This window comes from Leuciscus leuciscus, assembly GCF_965113295.1.
Source record: "Leuciscus leuciscus genome assembly, chromosome: 7".
Taxonomy (NCBI): Eukaryota; Metazoa; Chordata; class Actinopteri; order Cypriniformes; family Leuciscidae; genus Leuciscus; species Leuciscus leuciscus.
The window spans coordinates 38,048,549-38,063,675 of NC_138731.1; the positions used below are offsets into that span (position 1 = coordinate 38,048,549).

The window sequence follows — 15,127 nt, forward strand, 5'->3', positions numbered from 1 at the left end:
ACAGCAACTAGTAGTATTTTATTTTTACCTTGAACCAGCAGGAAAGCATGGCTTGAAGTCTCTCCAGCAATGTTCATGGCTTTGACCATTACACTTGCTGAGTCCTCAGCTAAGACATTTTTTATCACTAATTCACAGACATGGTCTTCTGGCCAATACCAGTAAACCCGGTCTGACTTCTCCAATAAGATACCATTCTTGAACCACTGACATTCTGGGTCTGGTTTACCGGTGACTCTACAACGGAAGTGTACTTCATCTCCCAGGCCAACTGTCTGGCTCTGGATCCGTTCGATGATCTTTGGAGCCTCCATGCTTGGAGAGAGCACAATTTTCTCTGGCTTAACTTTGGGAATGGTGAGTTTACCCTCCTCTTCTTTTTTCTTCTCAGCATCAGGCCCTAGTTCTTTGTTGCGATGAAGAAGTTCTTCTTTCCTCTTCTTTAGCATACCCTCATAAGACTCATCCTTCTTGCGGGACTTCAGATCTACAGCAGTTATTGCTTCATAGTAGCCTTCCTGGGTCCTACGCTTGAATTTGCTTCTCAGTTCCTCTGTTTCTTCTGTTGATTTCTCATGGATCACTCTCTCGGTTTTCCTCAGCTTAACCACCTCCTTGGGTTCTTTAGAGGTTACAGATGGTTTCTCTGCTTTGACAACCTCAAATGAGACTCTACCATGCTCTTGTGATGGTGCAGGAGCAGGAGCCTTGATCTCAGGAGCACGGCGCAGGATTGACCTGAAGTCCTCCTTTTGCTGAATCTCAAATTTGACAAGATGCTCGGTAACACCTTCAGGGTTTTCAGCCACAACTTTGACATCACCTGAATCATATGACTTGGTGTCTACGATTTCCAAGTAGTGAATACCATCAAACTGAAGTCTAAATCTTTTACTCTTGCGGATGAGCAGTCCATTGAGGTACCAGTTGACTTTTGGGGTAGGGTAGCCTGTCACCCTACAGCGGAATTTGGCTGATTCTCCCTCCATAACTCTTACTGGCTCTGGAAGTAGCACAATCTCTGGCTTAGTTTTCTCAAAGTTATCATCTCCGGTAACTCCAGAGGGGCCACCCTCATGGCCAATACGCTCTATTTCATCTATTATTTGACCTCGCCTTCCCTCTGGCAACTGTGTTTCCTCAACAAGGCTTTTCTCATCTTTAACAATTAGTGTAGCAGAGGTCTGGTCAACTCCAAATTTGTTGGTGGCTCTGCATGTAATGACACCACTATCTCTGGAATAAGCAGCTTCATAGTCAAGACTGCAGTAGCCAAACTCATTGATCATGCGTAGTCTGTTAGCAGCTGCCAATGGCTTGCCATCATGCAGCCACTCAACATTCATGGTCGGGTCACCAATAGGGGTCAGTCTGCACTCAAAGTGTGCAGGTCCAAATCGCTTCAGCCTGACTGAGGTAAGCTTCTTTTTGAAGTGAGGCTTCTGTTGCTTCTCCTTATCGTAGAGGTCACCATCTTCCCATTGTTCCTGACCATAACGAAGATGCAGTGGCTCTAACTCTGGTGCAGCAATTTCTTTGGCCTTGTAGGTTCCCTTGGGAATTACAAGCTTTTTCTCAGGCTGAGGCTGTACTGCATCCACCTCAATATTAACTCTGCAACGTGTGGTATCTCTGCCAGCTTTGTTGATAGCTGTAGCAGTGTACCATGCACTATCAGATCCTGTACTTGATGGAATCTTGAAATGAGCTTGTCCTTTACCACCCTCGATCCTAATAAACAAATAAATTCAGTTAACTGAAATATAGAAATGCTTTATCTACTGTATATACACACACATACACATCATCACTGGAACAAACATTGTGATCATTTACTTGAATTTACTTAAACCAGTAGGCTATATTTTCATGACTGAAAACTTACCTGATATGTGGGTGTTTATGTGGGGAGATTATGTCACTGTTCTTCAGCCAAACAATGTCAGGAAGGGGATTGCCAATAGCTTTAACAGCTAGCTCAACCAAAGTACCCTCTTTAACGCTGATGTTTCTTAGCTTCTCAACAAACTGTGGTCTCACCAAGTTTTCCTTTGCTGAAAATTATAACAATGTAAAATGAATATTTCATTACAAATAATTAATGCAGTTGGCCTGAAGTCATATAGAAAGTTATTTTATAAATGAATTATTAGTGTATATAATGCCATACCTTCAACAGTGAGAGTCATAGATATAGTTGTTTTTCCAGCTCTGTTCTGAGCAACAACCGTCCACTCTCCAGAGTCCTGAGGCATGGCAGGAACCACAATCATTGATTGAGTTCCATCCTCCTTTACCACAATCTTGTGGGTGTAGTCATTGACTACTTGTTGTCCTGTAATGAACAAATTATAGTTGTCATGGTATGGTTCAGGAGTCAAAATAATTGTCACTGTTATAAAATCTCCTATGGATGCAGATCACTAACCATTGTGGAACCAGTAAGTTTCAGGCATGGGTCTTCCAACAACTTTCAGATCAAATCTTGCAGTCTGTCCCTCAGAGCACTTAAAGGAAGAGGGCTTCTGTACAAACACAGGCTTGTAGAGTCTTTCTAGCTGGGCCTCATCTGTCTCATCAAGTCTTCGGGAAGGTGATCGACCTGGAGAACGACTCGTGGAGCGTGGTGATGTGGACCTGAAAATTGCAAGATTTTTAATATCTCAATCCAATAACAATTTTATTATAATATCATGTAATTTGCTATGGCGATATTAGAAACTATGAAATTTTCTTAGATTGATTAGTCAAAACCTACCTAATTCTTTGAACTCCTCCTGGCTGAGGAAGCTGTGTTTGTGTTACACCAGTTGCCTCCACATACAGCTTTCCAGAGCTGACAGCATTACCCTTTATGTTACTGATCAAAGCAGTGTAGACACCCTCATCTTCTGCCAGCACCGTAGGAAGACGCAGACTGGCTCTACCATCCAGCAGAACCTCCATCTGATAACGGCCTCCATGTATGATGTGCTTGCCATCTTTGTACCAGGTTATCTATAGTTTAAATAATAATAAAAATCCGGTCATCTAACAGCACTGATGATTTTCAGTACAATTGTGCTTGTTTGTTATTGTTAAAATAATTATACTAGCTTAGTTGATTGAATGTTTAATGTATGTAAACATAACGATTTAATCTTACCTTAGGGAGAGGGGTTCCTGTCATTCTACAATGGAAAGTTGCACTCATTCCCTCCCTGAGTCTGTAACTTTTAACTGGAGTATTAAAGACAGGAGAAATAGCATCATGTTCAGAAACACTCATATCCAACTGCTCTCCATCCTCAGTCACCAACTCCTGGTAGGTAATCTTGAGTAGGTTAAACTCAATTTCTTGGATGAATCTCTGCTCCAAGTTAGATATTTGGAACTCCTGTAAAATATCATTGTAAGGTTCATACTCACACTTTGTAAATTCAGAAGTTGATTTTCAGGATTTATAAAGTTAAAATAATATTGAAAAACAAATCCTTTCATACCTGCTCTGAAATGAAGGACTGCATCATCTGGGTTTGTTGAGCCATCCTCCTTTGTACGAGCATCAGCTCTTTCTCAGTTACAGTCTCAACAACAGCAGGTATGTCAGCCACTTTTGGCTCCTCTATAATAGTAGTTACTTCTGTCTTGAATGTCTCTTCTTGTTTCTTCACATACAGCTCATATGCCTCTATAAAATGCAGAAAAACACTATAAACAATTGATCTGAAATGCTATTGCAATTTATAATATATAGTCACCCCGAAAACCAACCTTCATCAAGCAGCATGGCTGATGCAGAGATCTCTCCAAATGGATTCCTAGCAAAGATGGTGTACTCCCCTGCATCATCAGCAAATGTCATGGAGATCTCTAGCTTGCATGCTCCTGTGTCCTTATTGTAGGCTACTCTGTACCTAGAGGATATATGAGTTTGAGTTTAATTCCTATTAATATCTTTGCATCATAGTTCACATGAAACTGAACTCAAGCAGAAGACAATACATAAAAAGACTTTGGAAACTAAGTTGCAATAGACATAAAACCAGCACCAAAAAAAATCATTTGTTTATTTGCTAATTCATTATTAACCAGTCTAAATACTTTTTATTCACATAAAAGAAAAAGTATGGCAATATCTTACAAACAATTCAGATCAGAAAGTGTATATTTGTACAGTATAAAACATACCTGTATCCAGTAGTAAGTGGAATTCCACTTTTCTTCCAGTAAATATGAGGCTTGGGGCTTCCTCCAACCTGGCAATCAAAGATTATGCTGTCGCCCTCCACAAGCTTCTGCACTGTGGGTTTCTTCACAAAGAAGGGGGCAACACCTGCTCCAGCTTCCATATGCTCAGAGACTGCACTTATTTCAGACATTGTCTCCTCTTTAGCTTCAACTGTAACCCTGTTTGTGAAACACCAAGGACTCAGATTGCAAATTCTTATATTATTTAACATAGTTTTATACCACAAAGGATTCTATCAACTCACTGTCTTTCCTGAGCAGACATTTCAATGTGTTCAGTAACAGTAGAGAAATCCTCCCGGCTTTCAATGTCTTCTGAGACTGAAAATTAAAAATTAGCTGTAAAAATTTGTCTGTAATCGCACAGATCATTTTGTTTCAAACCAAGTCTTATTTCATGGTCTATTTCATGATTCATGATCTTACCTTTGACAAGCAGGTAGCAGGAGGTGCTGATAGTTCCAGCCTCACTGGTAGCAGTGCAAGTGAAGCGGCCACTGTCTTCAGCAAAGGCCTCACGGATCACCAAGCGGGCATAGCTGCTTTCATAAGTGATCTGGAAGTCAATAGAGTTCTCTATTCTGTAATCCTCTCTGAACCACATAATAGCTGGGGTGGGGTGGCCTGAAATCTGGCACTCCAGAGACACAGACTCTCCTTCGGTAACAGTCACATTCTTTAAACCCTGGGCAAAGTAAAAACAGAATTTCAAAATCTAAGTAAATATTTTAACCTGGCAAGATATTAAAAATTAAGAAAATTAAATGTTCACTCTGTGTTGTACACTTTCATGTGTACATGAGTGCTCATTTACTCACAGCCACAATAGTTGGCGGCATCACTTGCTCTTTTGTTAGGGATGGGATTGCTGCAGTCTCAACAATCTAAATTGTAAAAAAGAAACAATAAAATGAAAATGTATTATTAAATAATTATTATTATTTTATAATCTTTCTGCTGCTTTTTCATTCAAGCTTTTTCAAGCATGAGTGGTTGAGATGGAAAAGCAAATACAAATCAGAAGGTTGTAACAGTAAAATATAAATGGTTTGAGATCAATGATTAACGGGTAAAAGAGAAAAAATTCCTCAGTGAAGCAAGTGAGATCTGTACAGGACTGGTTGTGCTCATAACGGTCAAAAGGCAGGGGGCGATATTGTAACTGGATTAATTTGAGATGTTCAGTCAGATTAACAAAATTAATCTACACAACAAACCTGTGTGTCCCAAGTTACCACCACAAGATTGTGCGATGACCCCTGTAATATATATATATATATATATATATTTTTTTTTTTTTTTTTTTTTTTTTTTTTTTACATACATAAACTGTATTATTATAACAAAATATAAATTCAACCTGAATTGCAATTCATTAAAATTTTGTATATTACAAAAGATATATACTAATGATCAATGTGAAAGATCAAAGTCAAAGAATATTTAGTTTGTTCACTGGTAAAATAGATTCACGGCAAACAGTGTCCAATTCTTGGCACACTTTTTTGTATCATTCTATTATAAGACCAGCACATGACACAAGCTATATCTAGAGCTCAGCAACTGTGTACATCCATCACAGTCAGCTTATATACACCAAATAAATCAGTCTCACTGTTTGGTCAAACGCTCAGTTACATTTACCTACTATTGCCTTACTGACAAAGCAGGATATTTTAGTTATCTGATCCACATTTATGCACATGTATAGTTTGTGTTTATATTATATTTTTATATTTAAAATTTTTGCTGGCTAAAAAGGTTGGTGCTATAATATATTTATTGAGGGATTCACTGTTTGTCTGTCACTGTGCATGCTTACCTCTATTCAAGAGATTCAAAACAAACATGATTAATAAATTGTTGTGAGTACTAAACCTTTTAAAAATACAACTGATCAACTTCTAGAAACAATTAGGTCTGTAGGCATATGCACTTTAAGAGCAAGAAGTAGAAAATATTGTGCACATAGAATGAATACAAACTTTGGCAATGGACAAAAAAAAAAAATAGTTTAACATTAGATTTACTATCTTTCTAATAAAAGTAATGTAATTTCAGTAATGTGGATTAATAGTGTGGAGCAAATTTATTCAGATGGAAGAAAATATTTATGAACATGCGTATGTCCAGTTCATATATCAAATATCAGTTAAATTACATTAAATCAGTTAAACTTCAAAATTGCAAGTTAGTAAAACTTGCTGGGATAGTTTGCAAAATGAAGTGTGATTATTTAAGGTGTGACAACTGAAAAATGGTGTGAAAACAATCACCCCTCCCCCTACTGCCTCTGATGTGGATTCCTTTACACTTTAGGTAACAGTAGTCTCAATAATGTGTGTGGTCTCCACTCAGTCTGTTTGCAGTAGAAAATAAATTATCTTAAATACCTCCAAATGACCTTTTGTCAGGGACTACACACATATTGTTACACTTTTATTGTTTATTTCAAATTATATTTTAAGCACTTCTTTATTTTTAATTAAAATGTTTTGATTATTCATTACTTTAAAATAAAATGCAAGTAATGAATAGTTTTTCTTTCATATTATCACAAAGACAGAATGTTACATTTTACCCACTAGAGAACATAGTAGCAAAAATTGACCTACTTCTTTGACAGCGACACCACTGGCTTGTTGCTGCATAGCAAAAGAACCTTCCCATTGCTGCTCCTTATGGACAAATGTGGAGGAGGTCTGAACATATGAGGCCCCAGTAGTCATGCTGGTATAGCTGGACTCTCCCACATAACCCTCCTGCTTCCAAGGAGGCAGAACATCTGCAGCCTGTGCGACTTGTTTGTGTATAGTCATTGGAGACTTCACTGGTCTGATAGGGGACACAGACAGTCTTGAAGGGGAAGCAGGCCTAAAATAAAACATATAAAAAACATTAACAAGGGACAAATGCTATGCAAGAAAGATGTTTAATGTATCATAAAAATAAACAGAACACGGATTAATCTTTACACTTACATTTTCATAAATGTGGGTGAGGGAACAAATGACTTTCCATTATATATCAGTCATTTTCACTATTGATTTTAGTTCAGTTATCTGCAATATGTGCACTCTAAAAATGTCTTAGGGTTTGTAAAGGTATTACTACTAAGTAGTAATGATGTTGAAAATATACTTCACCTGTGAGGTGTGAGAATGGGGGCTTTAACAGGCCTCACAGGAGAGGGTGACTGATGGCGCGTAGCTGCAACCTTTGACACCCCTGTTGGTGGGGTTGGGGACTTGGAAGTCGGCTTTGGAGGCACACGAGGTGGTGTCTTGTGAGCCAAATCACCATCCTCTATTTCCATTTCCATCATGGCTGTCGACTCAAAGGAGGCCTCCATTCTCTGTGAAGGACAAATAACACAGAGTTAACAAGGTCTTTTGCTGTCAGCCTCATGTGTAATTTTGTCAGAATGTTAACTACCTTTTCAACTCTAGCCTGGCGAGTCTGTGAAATCTGAGAAGTTGAAACAAAAGTCTTGGTCTTCTTTGCAGGCACTGCAACCTCCTCACCTGGCATTAAAAAAGGAAATATTTAAGGAACACACTTTATTACAAAAATGTCAAGTTATTTCATTAGGAAATAAAAACCAAACCTTGAACCAGAAGTTCAGCTGTAGAAGTAGTACGCCCACTGCTGTTAGAAGCACTGACAGAATAAGTTCCAGAATCTTCAGGGAAGGCCTCAGCAATAAACAAACTGTAAAGGTCTCCATCTTGAACAATCTGAAAGTCAGCAGAGCTCTGAATCTCAGCTCCCTCTCTATAGAACTTCACCACAGGTGCAGGGATTCCTGTAACCCGAACATCCAGTCTCACTTGGCTTCCTTGTCTCACAGTCATACTCTGTAGTCTTTGAATGATGTTTGGTGGCGCAGTTTCAGCTTTAAGGCAAGCAAAGAAATAGTTTTATGTTTGTTTGACATAAAAAGTCACTGACAGAAAAGTGCAAAGCTGTAGTACAAAAGTGATGACTTACCTGTAACCAGCAGTTCAGCGGTGCTCGTGGCTTGTCCAGCGCCATTGGTGGCTCTCACAGAAAATCTTCCGCTGTGTGCGGCTGTCACGGCGGGGATCATCAGAACAGCGCGGCCATCGCTGAACGAGATCTGAGCGCCGGGAAGAGCGGCAGCAGTAAGAACCTGGCCATCACGAAACCAGCTCACCTCTGGAACTGGATTACCTATAGAAAAATATTAGAGGAAATTATTAATAAGCTATTCTAGAATAGTATTTCTCAATATTTTTGTCTTATATCACACCATAGCCTCATCAGTAAAGCTCAAGTACCCCTTCATCAATACCAAAACAGCAATGTGTTAATTTTAACTCATATTATACTGGATGTAATTTCTTTTTCGCAGCCATAATATTTTTATTTTAAATTTAGGTTAACGAAGTTTGGCTTAAAATAGCAAAGTCTAAATCTTTCCAGTTAATAATGACCTGACCAGTCCTTACCACTAACTTGAGCTTCGAATGTTGCAGCACTACCCTCAAGTGCCACAACGCTCTGAAGCGGCTGTGTAAATGTTGGAGCTTGTGTTGACATGGTGGAAGGCACCCTAGAAAAGAACAGAACAGAGTAGTGAACACCATATTACAGCCAGATAATTGTTTAATGCCCAATGAATCAATTAGAAATACAACAGCATTACTGTCTGTTACATGACAAACTAGAAGGGCTATTTTTAGCTGTAAAAGAAATGAACTGACTAATCACTAACACCCCCTACCCCCACCGACACCTGGTCATCAGCAGCCTGTCATTTGTGAGAACTGTGAACAGCGAAGCTGTTGAGTGTCAGGTCAAGCACCCAATTGAATATGTTAGAAATGTGTTAAACAGCAACTGTGAGCTGTAAGATAAGGCTAATAAAAATAAAACATAACTAAAAAGTCATAATCGACTAAACTATTTCAACATTAAAACATCTGGCATAATAGGATCTAGGTGTATCCAATGTTTCAAATTATCTTTGGCTTGCAAGAAAAGAAAATAGGATTAAATTTAGGAGCTTTAGGTGACCTTTTTCTTGTAACATCTGACATGCAATGTTAAAAAACGAAATCATATAAGCAGCAAAATAGTTTGCATTCTTATTGTTTCTATACACAAATTAAGTCAATGCATTTGGACATATTTCATTTAAAATATCAAATAAGAATAGTTTGTAAATGTTTAAGTAAAATAGCAAAGTATGAAGACATTTTCAAACTTCTGAAAGTTGGTCATCAAACAGCCATGAGGATTTAGTGCTTTAAATGAAAAACTTCACCTATAAATATATCTGCTTCAAATAGCTTCACATGTGTATTGTACAGATATTTCCCATACATAATATAATATTATTTATCTTTAGTCTGTGTGATCTTGTATATAAATCTAAAACAACCAGATATTTGATTGGATTATATTAAACCATACTTGATATGGCCTTTGTAAAATGACTCGGCTCAAATGGAAATGGACTCAGTTGAAATGGAATATTTTTAACTACTTAACATGAGAAAGAAAGAAAGAAAGAAAGAAAGAAAGAAAGAAAGAAAGAAAGAAAGAAAGAAAGAAAGAAAGAAAGAAAGAAAGAAAGAAAGAAAGAAAGAAAGAAAGAAAGAAAGAAGCCATCTGCATCATAAGCCTTATGCAGAAAACCAACAGGTAAGTGCGGACACACATTGTCCATAATATGACTCACAATCACAGTCAAAATATTTGTGTAATAAATATCAATAATAGACAGAAAATGCCAATACAAATTTAATTCAGACTAAATGGCATCATGTATGAAGGCTGATATTCAGTATGACAGAAATGGCAGTCTCCAAAAATAATCTGTCCCTTGTTTGATTGACAGTCACCATGTGGCACATAGCTGGAGGTGCAACTGATATCTCTGCTGCTGATTCCCTTAAAAAGACATCATGGCCCAGCTAGGTCACCACTCTAATGCTATCACAGGCTATTCTTGGCTATTCCGAAATAAACATTTAATAGCCTTGAGAGTCATTATGTTTTATAATATTCTTGAGAAGTAACACAGATTGACTACACTATCTCGTCACCCTTCTAAAACCTCAATGAAATAGCACATTGTAAGCAACAGCACTTTTATTTTGCTTTAAAAAGGTGTGCAAGCATGTATCATTGTAGCTTATAGAAAGATGGCTTTAATGGCTGTGTTCTACAGAGTAAATGCCACTTACTTGTATCACAAGGCTGCCTATACTTGATGGGACTGTGCCCAGGTGTCTAGTGCCTCAGCAACAATCCTCTTATCCAAAATGTTTCCAGAAAATCCAAGGTGAGAACGGTTGGGCCCCGTTATAACCCAAAAAAACAAAACTACACAGGGTCTAGACCATGTAGTTTTGCTTTTCCCTTGCAATCCCTACACCCGAGGCAAGGCTGGGAATGCTCCAACTGCTCAGAACTGCTAATATAGTTGTTTTAGTTTATATACCTCAAGCCTAGACTGCATCATCACTTTCAAGCCACTCCCAATTGGTCAAAGCATCATGGGAAAGCGATGCATTTTATGCAACTTCACACCTGTTACTCAGTGGCCCCCTCTCTCAAGTTAATGCAAGCTTGATATGCCTTAGCCTCACCATGGAGTTTATTTACTACATTGGGTATGTGGATTCATTGTTCATGCAAATAAATGGTTATGTTCATGCCCGATTCAATGACACGCAATGCTGAAAACCCTTATGGCAATCAATGATGACCAAAAGGAGAGACTGGCTGTCCCTGTCACTCAAAGGAAGAGCAAGGCAAGGCAACCCCCACTGCAAGGGACGGATATACTGGTTACAGAATGCTTGCTAACTGTGCCTATTTTTGAAATGTGTTACAATCATCCAAAGTCTTGAACAAAACATTACATTCCACAACTTTGTTTCAATGGCTCTGTTAATAGAAAAAAATGCACTGCTTTTGCAACAAGAGTTTGTGGTCACTGTTTGGGATATAAAATTCAACACCACTAAAAGCTCATGTACTTCTCATATTTACTCATTATACTGTAAAAGTTTTTATTCAATTTTTTGTCTGTGTCCAAATCAGCTTTTGATCTTAAAAGCAATATCACTTTCACATTCTCCTGGCCTGGCCTCATTTATCCATGATATTGAAATGCTGACACATAGTATATCCAGCCTGATGATTAAACCTTAAACATGATTAAACCTGATTATATTATAAAGCTGGGTTTCAAGACATGTATTACAATGGAAATTGAAAGCATTAGCCTCAAGCTAACATAAGCTTACAGTTTAAAGAGAAAAATAATTGGTAAATCATGCCAAGGAGTAGGTTATGATGGCCATTTCACCCTAAACACATTACAAGCTAAACTAAAAGACTGTTTAAAGAACATCCCTGAAACATAAATGTATACTGTTTTTATCCGATATACTTTTACTGTTTACCAGATTATCACAGAAGGTGAGCCTTCTCACAATTCAGATCAGCATTCTTCTCCTTCAGCTTCACAAGCGGTGTTGGCACTTTGTGGAACGTTGGTGGCTCTAAAATGCTTTTGAAATACAAAATAAATAGTTTTGAATGAATTATTACCAAATAATAATTATGAACCAAATTTTAGATATTAACAACAACCATCAAAAAAGCGAGGGGAAGGTGGAGAATGGTGGGATAAAACTCCTAACCAAGCAAAACACTCTGGTCACGTTCTCAACAGAACATATTCATCTCTCACACACACACATTTACTATCCTTGTGGGGACTTTCCATAGATGTGATGGTTTTATACTGTACACTAACCCTACCCTTAAACCTACTAGGGGTGGGACAAAATATCAATAAGGCAATATATCGTTGTCCTTCTCTGTACTGAAAAGATAAACATGACAAGAATCAGATCATAAAGTCAAGGATCAGAGAAACAAGAAGCAAAAAGATATGTTTTAGGGTGGGTTTTGAATCATGTAATGATGGAAGGTCGCGAATGTGTTGGGATAGAAAAACATGAACACACACACACACACACACACACACACACACACACACACACACACACACACAGAACGTGTTTGGTTTAAAGCATTTTGATTTTAGAAAGGAAAAACAGATTAAACGTCTGGATTATGTCTTAATAAATTGGTAGTTTTCACTTTAGAATGTAAATGTAGAGCATAGTTGGAAAGATCCAAGGACAGTTTGGCTCTGGAAGAGAATAGCCGAATTTTGATGGACAACCATGTCCCCAATTAGACCTCTGAGTCATTTAGGGCTTGAGGAAAAAGGCTTGACTGGCCAAAGCAATGCAAGTGCGTGTGTCAGGAGGTCTGAAATCAAAATAGTGAACAAGATGTGACAAGAAATAACTCTCCTGGACAAGCAGTGGCACTGGCAGACAAAGATCCATATAATGAATTTGATTAATTGATGACGAATATTACTCATTCTTTTTCCTTTCTTTTTTCAAATATATTTACTGAACATTTTCCAACTTTATGTAACGGTGAAAGTGTACCCTCGTCGTTCATTGGCCAGTGTCATGAGAAAACGTTAAACCTATCAGTAGTGGGGTGTCATGGTATAAAATGGGAGGGCTTTGGTTACCTTTTTTTTATTTTATTTCTTATTGCAATACCAATAACAATAGGAGAATACAGTCATACAAAACATTTGAATCTATGAAAAATTAAGATCTAAATTCTGCATTTTGTATCAAAAAATCAATCATATATCTAATACATCAAGTATCCTTTTGAGAGTTGCATTGAGGAGTTAGGCAAGGAGATCCTCTTTCCCCTCTTCTTTTTGATATTGCGTTGGAACCTCTAGCAGTAGGGATTAGAAGTCACCCACATATACATGGAATAAAGATGGGAAAGGATGAATCTTTAATTATTCTATATCTTTCTGATCCAGCCAAATCAGTTCCTTATTTGCTTGATTATATCAATGCTTTTGGTAAAATCTCCGGGTATACTATTAACTGGTCCAAAAGTGAATTTATGTCACTTGCTAGACACACAAATTCCAGACAGGTTGGTCCCTCGCCTTTCAAAACAGTCGAAGACCACTTTACATATCTTGGCATTGGGTTACCAAAGAACCCCAAGCAAATATTTAAATTAAACTTTTTGGCTAAGATGGACAAATTAAAAGATAATATAGAGCGATGGAGGCTCCTTCCGCTATCTATGATAGGCAAAATTAATGCAATTAAAATGGTCACTTTACCACAGTTCCTCTACCTTTTTAAAAATGTGCCTATTTATATACCTGTATCTTTTTTCAAGCTTTTGGATTCAGTTATCCTACCGTTTATTTGGGCTATACAAGACTCCCCGAATTAAAGGAAAAATCCTAGTAAAGAAAAAAGTAATTCAGAAAGCATCTTAACCCTTAAAAGAGGTCTTAAGGTCAAAATTGTTAGGAGCACGGACGAGGACTTTTAAGAGGCTTAAGAGTTTCTTTAGCAGAGGAGAAAATGGCAGAAAGAAGAGGGAGAAGAAATGTGTTGCAGACAATGGATGACAGTGAGTTAATAAGACACTATATATTAGATCGTGCAGGGATCATGTTTGTGACAGATCTTATTAGAGACACGCTAACATCTCCAACACAGCACAGAAATGCCATAGCGCCAGAAATGAAAGTAATCACTACATTACGATATTTGGCAGCTGGGAAAATTCCATGTTTGATACATTAAAACCAACATTCAAACCACCACTTAAATAGACATGCCAGCAATCAGTGGAAAATAATTGGAAAGAGTGGAACAATTTTTATCATTCTAAGCCAAGCAAATACCTTATAGGAAATTAACAGCATGCATGATATACATTATTACCATACCATGGTAAATAAAAATAAAAAGGATTTATATACACATATATAATGTGTGTGTGAGTGTGTGTGTGTGTGTGTGTGTGTGTGTGTGTGTGTGTGTGTGAGAACGGTCAAATAGGAAAAATGACGCATGTAATTTCAAAGTGAAGGCTTAGAATAGACCCTATACTTAAAATCACTTTTTTTTCCCTTCTTGGACAACCAACCAATCATAGTCTTCAAAAGATTGTGTCATACATAGCAACGGGGTCAACCCCGCCTCCTCACTAAGATGAAAGTTTTTGTCTTTTCCTTACTCAGAGTTGCTCTCAGATCGGTCCCGAATTGCTCTTAAGCTAAGACTCCTACGTAAAAGTTTTTAAGCTAAATTAAGAGTTTTCTGAGAGGATTCTTAGAATCTTTATGAATACGGGCCCTGGTTTCACGCTGTGTTAGTTCTTTCCAACTGCCTGTGAACACCAATCATATAAAAGAAGCCTGGGCTAAGGATTTTGATGAAGAAGTGTCCGATGAAACCTGGAATGACAGTCTCAAAAAGATTCAAGATCGCTCAATAAATATGAGACACAGGTTGATTCAGTTTAAAGTGGTGCATAGATTGTATTATTCCAAAACGAAGTTGAGTAAAATATACAATTCTATTTCTCCAGTTTGCGACAGATGTAAAATAGAGGAGGGTTCTTTATCACACATGTTTTGGTTTTGTCACAAACTGTTTAATTTTTGGACTGATATATTTGATTTTTTTTCAAAAGTCTTTCAAAAGGAGGTTAAACCAGACCATGGTCTTGCAATTCTTGGATCCTCTGAGACATTGAATACTCTTCCAAGATCGCAGCAACGACCTCTATTGATGGGCATGACTCTTGCGAAAAAAACAATACTTTTAAACTGGAAATCTTCAGACTCTCCATTGTTCAAAGCTTGGTTATGTGAATTGTTTCATGTCATACAACTGGAGAGGATACGTTCCTTGGAGTCCCAATCTCATCGCCAATTTCAAACTATGGCAGCCCTTCGTAGATTTCCTCAAGTCTGAATAGTGTATAATTATTT

General features: G+C 37.7%; 1 protein-coding gene across 18 annotated transcripts in view; it reads right to left on the reverse strand.

The window, feature by feature from the left end:
* ttn.1 (titin, tandem duplicate 1) overlaps positions 1-10,661 on the reverse strand; it is a 134,786-nt gene extending 124,125 nt beyond the window's left edge. For all 18 annotated transcript variants that reach the window (XM_082176635.1, XM_082176628.1, XM_082176634.1 and 15 more), the window contains exons 1-19: positions 10,446-10,661; positions 8,703-8,806; positions 8,221-8,424; positions 7,838-8,125; positions 7,666-7,754; positions 7,377-7,585; positions 6,846-7,104; positions 5,049-5,114; positions 4,657-4,915; positions 4,476-4,551; positions 4,171-4,389; positions 3,754-3,896; positions 3,483-3,670; positions 3,146-3,376; positions 2,759-2,997; positions 2,429-2,637; positions 2,171-2,335; positions 1,886-2,054; positions 29-1,731 (exon numbers count right to left, since the gene is read on the reverse strand). In XM_082176635.1, coding sequence (XP_082032761.1) covers positions 29-1,731; positions 1,886-2,054; positions 2,171-2,335; positions 2,429-2,637; positions 2,759-2,997; positions 3,146-3,376; positions 3,483-3,670; positions 3,754-3,896; positions 4,171-4,389; positions 4,476-4,551; positions 4,657-4,915; positions 5,049-5,114; positions 6,846-7,104; positions 7,377-7,585; positions 7,666-7,754; positions 7,838-8,125; positions 8,221-8,424; positions 8,703-8,793 — 4,807 coding nt within the window. In that variant the 5' untranslated portion in view covers positions 8,794-8,806; positions 10,446-10,661. The remainder of the gene's footprint in view (positions 1-28; positions 1,732-1,885; positions 2,055-2,170; positions 2,336-2,428; positions 2,638-2,758; positions 2,998-3,145; positions 3,377-3,482; positions 3,671-3,753; positions 3,897-4,170; positions 4,390-4,475; positions 4,552-4,656; positions 4,916-5,048; positions 5,115-6,845; positions 7,105-7,376; positions 7,586-7,665; positions 7,755-7,837; positions 8,126-8,220; positions 8,425-8,702; positions 8,807-10,445) is intronic.
* Positions 10,662-15,127: the final 4,466 nt, after the last annotated feature.